Source organism: Canis aureus, chromosome 29, assembly GCF_053574225.1.
Source record: "Canis aureus isolate CA01 chromosome 29, VMU_Caureus_v.1.0, whole genome shotgun sequence".
Taxonomy (NCBI): domain Eukaryota; kingdom Metazoa; phylum Chordata; class Mammalia; order Carnivora; family Canidae; genus Canis; species Canis aureus.
Genome location: NC_135639.1, coordinates 35,372,088 through 35,384,749, shown reverse-complemented (window position 1 = coordinate 35,384,749; position 12,662 = coordinate 35,372,088). Strand labels below are relative to the sequence as shown.

General features: G+C 44.8%; 1 protein-coding gene and 1 long non-coding RNA gene across 7 annotated transcripts in view; one reads left to right on the top strand and one right to left on the bottom strand.

The window, feature by feature from the left end:
- Nucleotides 1–3,447: 3,447 nt before the first annotated feature.
- Nucleotides 3,448–9,258, bottom strand: LOC144300832 (uncharacterized). Its single transcript, XR_013367600.1, has 3 exons — nucleotides 8,868–9,258; nucleotides 5,952–6,172; nucleotides 3,448–3,659 (listed from the first exon to the last, which is right to left on the bottom strand). It is a non-coding gene; the product is annotated as an uncharacterized LOC144300832 (long non-coding RNA).
- Nucleotides 9,259–9,827: 569 nt separating this feature from the next.
- The window catches only part of HECTD2 (HECT domain E3 ubiquitin protein ligase 2), a 70,202-nt gene continuing 67,367 nt past the window's right edge, over nucleotides 9,828–12,662 (top strand). For 2 of the 6 annotated variants that reach the window (XR_013368233.1, XR_013368232.1), the window contains exon 1: nucleotides 9,828–9,995. Coding sequence is in view for 2 of the 6 variants with exons in the window: in XM_077878419.1 (XP_077734545.1) it covers nucleotides 9,855–9,995 (141 nt within the window). In the remaining 4 variants the exon portion in view is untranslated. Of the gene's footprint in view, nucleotides 9,996–10,153; nucleotides 10,299–12,662 lie in introns of those variants that run through there. The other 4 variants (XR_013368231.1, XM_077878419.1, XM_077878422.1 and 1 more) reach the window with 3 other exon arrangements.

Below are 12,662 nucleotides of genomic sequence, written 5' to 3'. Positions count from 1 at the left end.
ACCAGTGGCCTAAAAGCATTCTGAGGTCCCTTCTACCTTAAATATTCTGCTTGCATTTTTCTTGACCATATCAGTTTTCTATTACAATGTAAAAAATTGCCACAAACTTGGCTGCTATGATAACACCCATTTATGATCTTACAGTTCTATAGGTCAGAAGTCTAGGAGACTTGGGTGGGTTCTCTGCTTAGGGTCTCACAAGGCTGGGGTCAAACTGTTGGCCAGCTGGCTCGTGTCGTGGAAGCTCCGGGAAGAATCCACTTAGAAGCTCATTCAAGCTGTTGGTAGAATCCAGTTACTTGAGTTCTAAGACTGAGGTCCTGCTGCCTGGCTGGCAGTCACTGAGGCCTCTCGGCTCCTCAAGGCCACTTACATTCCCTCTTAGGCCTCCCTCATCGTCAAAGCTATTGTGGCACATGAAGTCCCTCTCACACTTTGAATCTTTCTGATTTCCGCTGCCAGCCAGGAAAAGCACACCACTTTTCAAGACCCATGTGATTAGAGGAGATCCACCTGAATAATTGCCTTATCTTTTTTTTTTTTTTTTTTTTTTTATTCATGAGAGACACAGAGAGAGAGAGAGAGAGAGAGGCAGAGACAAAGGCAGAGGGAGAAGCAGGCTCTATACAGGGAGCCCGATCCTGGGACTCCAGGATCACATCCTGGGCCGAAGGCAGGCGCCAAACCGCTGAGCCACCCAGGGATCCCCAATAATCACCCTATCGTAAGGTCAGCTGTGTCCCGAAACACACGAGAGAGATGTCATCACATTCATGGGAGCTGGATCGTAGGGCAGGACATCTTTGAGGATCATTTCAGAAATTCTGCCTACCATACTGACCAGCAGAATTTCTGCCTCAAGCAATCAGTCATTTGGTGACCTCTGCTGCCAAATAGGAAGATTTCACCCAAGCCACAGATAAGGTTCTTAGAATCATATAAGATTATCTTATGGGACACCTGAGTGGCTCAGTGGTTGAGCATCTGCCTTTGGCTCAGATTGTGTCCTGGGATTGAGTCCCACACCGGGCTCCCTGCATGGAGCCTGCTTCTCCCTCTGCTTGTGTCTCTGCCTCTCTCAGTGTGTCTCTCATGAATAAATAAATAAAATCTTAAAAAGAAAAAGATTATCTTATTTAATTGAGTGGAGGTCTTTTAAAAGTGCATGTTGCAGGGTGCCTGGGTGGCTCAAAGAGTTAAGCCTCCAACTCTTGATTTTAACTCAGGTCACGATCTCAGGGCTGTGAGATGCTCAGGTTGTGGGGCTTCACACTCATTGCAGAGTCTGAGATGAGATTCTCTCTCTGCCTTACCACCCCCTCCCACCCTGCTCTCATGCACACACTGTCCCTTAATCAGTCAACCAACCGGTGTTTTTAAAAAAGCAGTGCATGTTGCAATTTTATAGAAAACTTTCTAATATTGTTTTGGTCTCTTTTCTTCAGAAAACATTAGGAGGTAGAAAGAAGTTCTCCTTGCCCAGCAATAAGCTCAGTCAGTGAGAAACCATCATTAACCTGAACTGTCCATTTCCTCCAATGGACTTCAGTTTAAAGCAGCCGTTCCCAACTTCTTCCTTTTGTCTATAAAGATGCTCTCCTTTGATCTCCAGACTTGCTTGTTTTCCCATAGCTTGCATGTCCTGAGTTGCAATTCCTCTGCTATTTCCAAATAAACTCATCTGGTGTTTTACTTTTTTTTTTTTTTTTTTTTTTTAAGAAGGCTCCACACCCAGCATGGAGCACAACATGAGGCTTGAACTCATGACCTGAGGTCAAGATCTGAGCTGAAATTAAGAGTCGAGTGATTAACCAACTGAGCCACCCAGGCACTCCTGCTGTTTAACTTTTAAGGTCAACAGTCCCTACTCTATATAACAATATTAAAAGTAAGATTCCTGAGAAGAATACATCAACCAATCCTTGGAAAGTTCTTAGCACAGACTCTGGTACCCAGTAAGTAGTCATCAAATTAGATTTATTAAAATGCATCACAATTCACAGGGTGCCTGGGTGGCTTAGTCAGTTAAATGTCTGACTTCAGCTCAGGTCATGATCTCTGGGTCCTAGGATCAAACCGCACACTGAGCCCCACATTGAGTCCTGCATTGAGCCCCATGTCGTGCTCTGTGCTAAGCTGGGAGTCTGTTTCCCCCCTCTCCATCTACCCCTCCCCTCACTTATGCTGTCTCTCTCTCTTTCTCTCAAATAAATAAATAAATAAATAAATAAATAAATAATATTTTTTAAATGCATCGCAATTCACAAACCATTTTGTATAGTTTTCTCATTTTGCTTCACAATATCCATGCAAGGATAAGGAAATTAACTCAAAGATGGAGTGATTTTGCCAACACCACATAATTAGCTAAAAATTGGAAGAACCAGAACTAAAAGCCAATGCTCTAAAACTCATAATTTTACTCTCTCCAATACCTTGAGTTGAAACACAGAGGCATCTTTTCTAACTCTGAAGGGAAATGTTAATGCTTGTACAAAGGTTATTGTAATTTCCAAAGTATTATTCTTAAAATTAAGATGACACAGTTTACTTGATTAGGATTGTGTTTTCAGGGACACCTGGGTGGCTCAGTGCTTCAGCATCTGCCTTTGGCTCAGAGCATGATACCAGGATCCTGGGATCAAGTCCCACATCGGGCTCTCTGCAGGGAGCCTGCTTCTCCCTCTGTCTATGTCTCTGCCTCTCTGTGTCTCTCAGTAATAAATAAATAATATCTTTAAGAAAAAAACAAAGTAGCAAAAGTTTGCCTAAAATACTCAGCTTACACCTCATTGGCTAGAATTGTCACTTTGCCATGTGTAGCTAGCTACAAGGAAGTCCAGAAAAGCAACCACCTTTAACTGGACATCGTGCCATCTCAATTGAATCAGGGTTCTGTTAGCAAGATAAAGCCAAAGAATGAAGAGCAACATTTGCCATTTTGACTTGTTTTGATATCTTCAGCAACCTTAGAACATACAATTTTTTTATTTGTAATTTACTTTTAAAGTTTTATTTATTTAGGGGCACCTGGGTGGCTCAGTCGGTTAAGCGTCTACCTTAGGCTCAGTCATGATCCCAGAATTCCAGGATCAAACCTCGTGTTGGCTACCTGCTCAGCAGGAAATCTACTTCTCCCTCTCCCTCTCTCTCTCTCACACACACTCTTTCTCTCAAGAAAATAAATATTTTTTTAAGTTTTATTTAAATAATCTCTACACCCTACATGGGGCTCAAACTCATGACTACCAAGATCAAGAGTTGCATGCTCTTCCAACTGAGCCAGCAAGGTGCCCCGACAAAGTTTCTTTTAACTTAGATTCATGAAAATTTGAAATGAGTGCATCATGCATGAGATGTTTTTGTTGTGCCATTGTTTTATTGTTGTTTTTGTCTCACATGAGTAGAAAACAAATATAAAATTGGGGTTAAGACTTAAAAGCAACATTTGTGTACCTATATTGAGGTATCTAGGCATATACACCCATATATGTGTGTGTGTATTGATACATTGATGTTTCTTTGGAAATATTTTAAAAAGACATCCAAAACCAACTTAAAAACACATGGAGACATTTTTATTTTACTGCCATTAATACTTTCTTCTACGTTGCACTGGGCTAAGACAAGATGTTTGCTTCACCCATAAGTGTAAACTCCTATGAAAACAGAATAAAAAAAGAACTTAAAAAAGGAAGAAATTATTGAGGCTGTTAAGCTTGTTATCAGAACTCTTTTAGATCTGCCTTCATTATTTGGGGAAGATTTGCTTGCATATCTTCTAAAGAATGAGGTTAAGATGCAATAAAGCTCATTAATAAAGATGCCACTAATTTGGGGGTACTTCAAGAAGACTTCTGAAGAGTTGAGATGTGACTCTAGAGCACTGCTGTGCACTAAGGTCACCACTAGTTACATTGACTACTCAAAAATAACTAGGGCAGCTCAGGTGGCTCAGTGGTTTAGCGCCGCCTTCAGCCTAGGGCATGACTCTGGAGACCTGGGATCCAGTCCCAATCGGACTCCCTGCGAGGAGCCTGCTTCTGTCTCTGCCTCTCTCTCTGTCTCTCATGAATAAATAAATAAAATATTTTAAAAAAATAATAAAGTAACTAAAATTAACAATTCAGTTCCTCAGTCACAATAGCCACATGTGGCTAGTGGCTATTGCATAGGACAGTACAGATATAGAACACTTTCACCATTGCAGGAAGTTTTATCAGATGGCACTGCTCTAGAAGATCAAGACTTTTAAGAAGCGATACCAGACCAAATTATCTGAATGAGTGCAGCCCATCACTCAGAGCATTTTTGTAATTCCTCTTTGGAAACTGTCTTCAGAACCTTTACAAGCCATAGTAAGAAAATATCTTATTTCATTTATTCTGAGCATATCAAGTGCCTTCTTAACAGCACACTCCAGAGAGTGTGCTGAATGTAGGGATTCAAGGAGTAATGAGACATGCCCTTTCCTCTTTATGCCATGACCTACTGGGGGAAGAAAAAGCTAAGATGTAAAGTAATAGGTGTATAAATGGAAGTGTGTTAGTAGGGCACGTGATGTGATGAGCACTGGGTGTTATACACAACTGATGAATTATTGAACACTACCTCTGAAACTAATGATGTATTATATGTTGGTTAATTGAATTTAAATTAAAAAATTTAAAAATTAATTAAAAAATCAAAAAGTGTGTACAATATGCTCTTGGAGCAGAAAGAAAGAAACAATTGATTCTAATTAAGAAAATGCCTTCTTTATAAAGAATTCAGGTAAAAGCTAAATAAGGGGTTTCAAAGTTTTGCCTTGAAAGATCACTAAGTATTTTTTAAACAAAAGACTGACAAGAAGTTGTGTATTTTTGAAAAGGTTATTCTTATAGGAATTGGAGCAGGTAAAACACTGAAGGCAAGACCAACTGGCAAGCTAAGGAAATAATTTGGGTTAGAAATGCTGAAGGCCCGCGTAGGTCAATGGCCATGAGAATCCAGAGAGAAAGAACAGATTCAATAGCGATCTGATTCAGAATTCAAAGCTTGGTAATTATCCACTCCATTCTTCAGTTTTGCCTCTACATAACGTTGTGCAATTTTTTAAAAAAGTCATCCTGGGGGTATTCTAAAGAATAAGTTGCACAGATTCAAAACAGCATTTTAGCATCTTCTGTTTTTATAAAAACAAATCAAGAAACAGTGTGTGTGTGTGTGTGTAGATAGAAGATTTTGTGAAGATACAGATGAAGATCTTGGCAATTATCTGAACCTGGGTAGGATCCAGAGTTTATTTTTTTCATTTTGCTAATTTGTATTTTCTATCTTTTTCTGTAATGACAATGTATTGTTTATGTAATAAAGAAAAGCTATTTTTTTTGTTTTTATTTGCATTTATTCTATGCAGAATTTACCCCCGGGCCATAAGGTTTTTTTCTTCAGTTTCTTCTGGAATATCTTTTTCTTCTGTGAAACCTCCTCTTCTGGTTTAGGAACAATCTGCTCTTTTTCAGTCAGAATCATCTCGATGTGGCAGGGAGAGCTCATATATGGGTTAATCCGGCCATGAGCTCTGTAAGTTCTATGTCGCATCTTGGGGGCTTTGTTCACATGGATGTGCTCAATGACCAGAGAATCTACATCTAAATCCTTTTTTTTTTTTAATTCTTTATTTATTTATGATAGTCATACAGAGAGAGAGAGAGGCAGAGACACAGGCAGAGGGAGAAGCAGGCTCCATGCACCGGGAGCCCGACGTGGGACTCGATCCCGGGTCTCCAGGATCACACCCTGGGCCAAAGGCAGGCACTAAACCGCTGCGCCACCCAGGGATCCCTACATCTAAATCCTTAAGTTCAGTATTACTCTCTGCATTTTTAAGCATGTGCAGTAAAAATTCACACTCTTCTTGGGCCACTGACCCTGTGTCCAGCCCCACTGTTTGGCCTGCACACACTTACCAACTCCACCATTGTAGCAACGGAACGGCACACACTGCTTCTGCAAAGTGACATCTTTCAGATACTTGGTGGCTTTTCAGAAATGCATACCCTTGATGGCCACGGCAGCTTCAAGCGTGTTCTTAAAGTGAACACAAAGATCTGAACCTCTCGATTTGCAGAATTTTGTAGGGTATTCTGGGTCCAGTGAGTAGCAAACCATTTTCAGAGGTCACCTCAGGCTGCTCGGGGAAAGAGCGGAAAAGCTATTTTTTATTTTTATTTTTATTTTTTTTTAATAATATTTTTTTATTTATTTATGACAGTCACACAGAGAGAGAGAGAGAGGCAGAGACACAGGCAGAGGGAGAAGCAGGCTCCATGCACCGGGAGCCCGATGTGGGATTCGATCCCGGGTCTCCAGGATCGCGCCCTGGGCCAAAGGCAGGCGCCAAACCGCTGCGCCACCCAGGGATCCCTATTTTTTAAATAGTAATTTTTAAAAGCCATAGTCATTAAACCTAAGGAAGCGTTCTAACAATGTTTTTAACAATGCCAACATGGCTAAAATCGTGTCTTTTTCCAAGTTTACTACTACTTTAGGATAACAGTCAGTTGAAATGTGAAAGGACATTTTCTTTAACAAAACAAGCTTACTATTTCATAGCTATAAGTCACTCGTAAATGACCTGCCAAAACTTTGCTATTATTCACTAGATTAGTATTATTCTATGTAATTATAATAGAATGTTGTCTATAATTAGACTTTCCATTACCTTGTAATTTGGTCCTTCCTTTTCTTCCTTTTCTCCCATGGAAATGACCAATTCTCTGACCTATCTCCCCCCCCCGCCCCCCCCCCCCCCCCCCCCCCCCCCGCCTCAAACTCCTATTCTGCATAGGTATAATTAATGAGCTTGGTTTTCCACCTGGATTCAGGAAGGTGAAATGTTTCTCCAGCTTCACTGCCGGTCTTCCGAAGGCTAATGAGTTTATACTCGGAAGCCATCACTGTTGCACTTCTGGCTGACACTTACATAGCTGAAAAGCATCTCCGCACCTTTGCACAGAACGGCTGGAGCTCTCAGCACGTCCTGCTCTACAAGCCTTGTGGGGCCTGGAGGCACATTGGTGGTGGTTGGGAATGTGCCTCTCAAGCCCATTAGTTCTCCACGGGCTATCATTCTGCAGTGTTCTAGCAGCTCCATCTGGACTCCAACCCCCACCCTGGAGTTCATGTGCATTAAAGAAGGATGGAGTGGTGCCTACAGGACAAAGTATTTAGTAGGAAGTAAAAGAAAACATCAGCAAAATATGATTTTTGGAACATAACTCACAGGTGAATTAATCAGTGGACTTGTTTAGAAATGGATTATCCATACTAATGCAGTAGCAGAAATTAAAATTTCTGACTTGCCTTGTTTTGCCAACATTTAGGCATTTTGTTCTACTGAATGTGACTACATGTACAGACACACTTTTATTTAGTCTTACACAGGAAAAGAGAAAGCATAAGGCATGTACTTTAAGTGGTTTCTCATCCAAGCATTTTTATCACAAATTACTCAATCTAGTTGAAAACAGTAAGAAGGAGAATACTTCTGCCCCTCCCCCCAGTATTTGTTCTACCAACCTAGCTTGGCAGCCCAGAATATATTGAATTATAGTTAAAATAAAGGCTTCTCTTTCTAAAACAACATTTGAGTTGTTGCCATAGCAAAAGATCAGCAAGCTGACCTGCTAAAAGTAGGATGTGATTGCATGTTCCTCTCTATAGGATGAGTATTTCAGAGGTTTAAGAAGGAAAGAAAATCCTGAAAGAGAATTCAAGAAAAATAGAAGAATGTTTCAAAGTAATGTCTGTATACATCATTTCCCTCCAAGGCTATTTGGCACATAAATACTTTTTCCTGACTATATGGCACTCACTCCATATTTTTAACTAATTAATATTTAAACAGGTGACGACAGCAACTATATTAAAACTAGAAAGCCTTTCAATAAATGAGTCAGAATTTATAACTTAGAAATTAACTGAATAGGGACGCCGACGCCTGGGTGGCTCAGGGGTTGAGCATCTGTCTTTGGCTCAGGGCGTGATTGGCCCTGGAGTTCTGGGATGAGTCCCACATCGGGCTCCCTGCGAGGAGCCTGCTTCTCCCTCTGCCTGTGTCTCTACCTCTCTTTCTGTCTCTCATGAACAAATAAATAATCTTAAAAAAAAAAAAAAGAAATTAACTCAGTACTAACTGCTATATTCATTCCACTGGTTGCTTCAGATGTGCTTGCTACAAATTCTGGGTTTGAAAAAGATGCAACCTCATCCAACGATGCACTTTAGTACTTAGTTATGCTAATAATTCTGAATTATGTAAAACAACAGGTAATTCAAACATCATCTTTGGCTTTGTTTCAGATATATTTTTGGTTCTTTTTTTTTTGGATTTTATCTATTTATTCATGAAAGAGAGAGAGAGAGAGAGAGAAGGGGGGGGCAGAGACAAAGACAGAGGGAGAAGCCGACTCTACGCAGGGAGCCCGACGTGGGACTCGATCTCGGACTCCAGGATCACACCCCGGGCTGCAGGCGGCGCCAAACCGCTGCGCCACCCGGCTGCCCCCAGTTCTCACATTTGGATCTGGGTATCCTCGATCTGAAATTCACTCAAGCTCAAATAAAATAACAAAGCCTAAAAACCTGAAGACTTGAATGTCGAGAAATTGCCTATTTTTAATAGGCGACACAGCGCATTCTCACTCTCCCTCCTCTTAGATCTGCAGGTGTCTCCGCGGCTCCAGTAGACAGAGAAAAGGGAAAGGAGGGGGGCGGTGGAGACCAGCAAGGAAAGGAAATCGTCTGTGTGGCTTGGCGGGCGGGGAGGGGGAGGTGTTCATGTTATGATTAAAAGCTTTCCTCTTCAGTTTGAAAGTTCTTACCCATATTAATGTTCTGACATTAAGGAATAGGAGACTGAGCAGCAGCGGAATTTGAGTCTGTCCATCTGTAACTTATAAAAGGAAAGGAACAAAGCAGGGATAGGAGGCAGGAAAGCGATGCAGGGAGAGAGCGAGATGTAGGCGCGTGGGGACGGGAAGGGAGAGGCGGACTTGGCAGCCGAAGGGGGGACGAAGGAACAGGAATGGAAAGTGTGGCCCGGCCGTCCAGCCCGGTGGCGGAGAAGGTGGAGCCCACGACGTCTCACTTCCCCCCGCCCCCAGATCTTTCTTCCGTAGGTGGAGGCTCTCAGGGCATCTGGAAAGAATCGGTGGGCTAAGGAAGGAAAGGCAGTCGCCCGAGGATGCGCAGGCTCCCGGGCGCTCGCGGGCGCGGGGGCGGGGGCGGGGGCGGGGCCGGGGCCGGGTCGTGACCCCAAGGCGCGCGGCTCTGCGGCCGCGGGGGGGCAAGGCCGCCGGCCCACGCCCGCCGTCCCGGGGCCCAGGCCGCGGCCGCCCCGCGCTAACCCCGCCACCCGCGCGCTCTCGCTCCCGGCGCCACCCTCGGCGGGCCTCGCCTCGTCCCGCGTGCAGACCCCCCGGCGCACGGCCTGCTGGCCGGGTCGGCGGCAGGCGGCGAGCAACATGGCCGCCGGCGTCGGCCGCAGGGCCCCGGGTCCCAGTCCTCGGGGGCGGCCCGGCAGGCAGCGGCGGGCGGCGGGACCCGCGGCCCGGGAGCGCGGGGCGGGGCGGGGGCGGCGGCCGCGGCGGGCGGGGGCGACGGCAGGGCGGGGCATCCGGGCGCGCGCGCGGGGCCGGGCGCGGGCGCGGGCGCGGCGCGGGGGCGGCGCGGCGGCGGCGGCGGCGGCGGTCGGGAGCGGCGGCCCAGAGCCCTCTCGCGGCCGCGGCGGCAGCAGCGCCAGCCCCACAGCAGCCCGGCCGCCGCCGCCGCCGCCGCCGCCGCCTCGCGCTCCCGCCGCCCGGCCCGACATGAGTGAAGCGGGCCGGGTGCCCTCGCCCGCCGCGCCGCCCGAGCTGGCGGCGGCCGCCCCGGAGGACAGGAAGGGAAGGGAGCCGGAGCGCGAGAAGCTGCCGCCCATCGTGTCGGCGGGCGCCGGAGCGGCTGCGGCGGTAGGTGCGGGCGGGGGCCGCGGGCGCCCCGACGGCTGGCGTCGGAAGGGGGCGGGGGCGCGGGCGCGGGCGCGGGCGACCCGAGGCCCGACGGCGGAGATGCTCCGAGCGGTCCCCGCCGGCTGGCGCGGGGTGTGCCTCGTGGACAGCCGCCGGCGCTTCTCGAGCTGCACCTTCCACGAAAACTGGGAAATGTTGGGGGGGGGGGGCGTCGGCTGCCTGTTCGCGGTTATTGCCTGGGAGGGGGCACTTTCTCTAAGGAAGTGACCAGCGCCCCGGGGTCGACGTGATCACATCTGTTGGGTGAGGACAATGTGTCGGGCAGGGGACAGTGGGTTTTCCGCGGAGGTGCCCGCCTGCCTTTGGGGCGCGGAGATTTTCCCCCTGGAATCTCTTCGCCTTTCCTTCCCTTCCCCCCTCTGATTGAACAGGCTGTGCGACGAGTTTCCACTTAATTGTGACCTTTCCGTTGCTGTCAGGATAGTGGGAGGTAGATGCCTCAGTGATGGTTTTATTTTTCATAAGGCACAGACATGTGACGTAAGGCGGGGAGGCTTTTTTAACCTTTTATTTAAACTCAAGTTATCTAAGCTTCACAGGGATGATTTCCCAGCTGGATTTTCTTAAGGATTATTTGGAGAGGGCTCTGAGGCTTCAAACTACATATTGCCAGATGATGTAATGGGACAGCTCCCCCCCCCCCCTTCCCTGTTTTTACTGGTGGTTATGACTCTCGTTACTTTGGAGCACACACACACAAATTAATCTCTGATTTTTGAGATTTTTATTTGACTTAACATTTAAATACTTTTTGAAAGTTTGCTTTCATACATTTAAAGGCCATGACTTGTCATGCATCTGTGCTTGACAAAATAGTAAAAGTTTAGAGAACATGATACATTTTTTTTATTCCTACTTGCAATTCATTTCTTGAAACCTCCCTCTTAAATGACTAAGAAGTTACTAAAATAGCTCACTCTTTAAAGTGTTAGGAATAATGTTTTGATTCTGTAGGTTTTTCAAAAATGTCTAAGGACTGGAAATTGTTAGAACAAGCTCTGCTTATTAAATTAGCAAGATGTGGACAATAATAAAAGGACATACGTATTAAAATATAGCTGCAATCGAGTGGTCTATTGGAGTTGTGCGCGGTAAAGAATCACTTAGGGAAATGCGTTAAAGGACTTTGTCACCCAACTTCTGCAGACTTGGTTCCTGCATTTGTACCCTAGGCTTTCAGAGTTTATTCAGGACATTCCGAACATGCAAAAAATTCTAAATCAGTTGTTTAAAACAATGAACGTATATGCTTATAAGAAACAGTTATATGAAATGGTTTAGGTCCTCAAGTTAGCACCCTTCCCAAAACATATTTATCTCAGTGTAACTGAAAAATTGAAGGTTTGGAATAAAAACTTGGAGAAATTGACACAATATGGACCCAGGTCTACAGACTGTTTCCTGAAGCCCTTGGAGTTTAGAGTTTTGGAATCCAGAGTTTTTCAGAGTTTAGAAAGGCAATTCAATGCATATGTTATAGATAACATCCACAGTGAGGTCCTGGCCAACTAATTCTTTGTAGTCAAGCATGTCAGTAGCTCTGGAGTGAAATGTATGTGTGTGTTCACACTAAGTGAGGTAAAGGCAGGCTTAAGTGTTAATAGCTTCATATCAGTTCACATCAGGTTGGATTGTCCGAGTTTAGGTCAGGTATATGTTTTGTCACCATATGAGTTATAAAAACCTTTCAGTTTTAAAAGCTTATAGGATTTCAGAAGTATGAATAAAGGTTTATGGATTTTTACTACTAGCTAAACAAGAGTAGAGTTTTAAGTTTTTAAAACCTTGAATGGAAAATATGTGTTTAGCCCTCCAGAGGGCAGGAGAGTTGGGATGATATCTGAGTTCAGCAGCAGGTGACTTGGAAGGCCTTGGTGTGGAGGATCAGGAAAAGACAGTTTGTGGCCTGTTTGGTTGTTTTTCAGCCTCTGGTGCGGATTAGATGAAGCTTCTGGAGGTTTGCTTAGGAACCTGATTACCATCAGTAACTTTGTCTTTGGGCCACTTTAGTGATTCTTTTTGCCCCAGGTGAACAGTTCTATGTAGACTAAGTTTATGACTCAATTAATGTGACCCTACATTATTGGCTTTTTCCAAAAATCATTCTATTACATTTTTATGGGAGTTTGGAAATAATTTAGAGTGACAGCTCCCTAGCATAAGAAGAAAGCCAGGTTACGATGACCCAAATTAAGCTTGAAGAGCTGGGACTATATCCTAGAAGTATAAAGAAATGTGCAAGGGTGGGATTGAGGGTGCTGGAAAAAGCAGCCCTAAAGTGATTGATTCTAAGACCACTTTAGTGTGAGGGAAGTCCATTCTAGCCGGGAAGTGCCTAACAAAATGTTCTCAAACCTGACTGACCAGAGTTTCCCTGGTGGCACGTTAAAATCCTGATTCCTGATTCGAAGGTCTCACCTCAGAGCAACTGTTTTCAGCCTTTGATGCACAGTGGAACCACCTGGGGAACTTTTAGAGCCATCATTGCTCAGTTTCTATTGCAAACCAGTTGAATGAATTTCTGTGGATGGGGCTTAGACTTCTTTTTAATTCTCAGATGTAGCTAAGATTGAAAATTCATGCTTTATGTACTAAATTAAGTGCTCT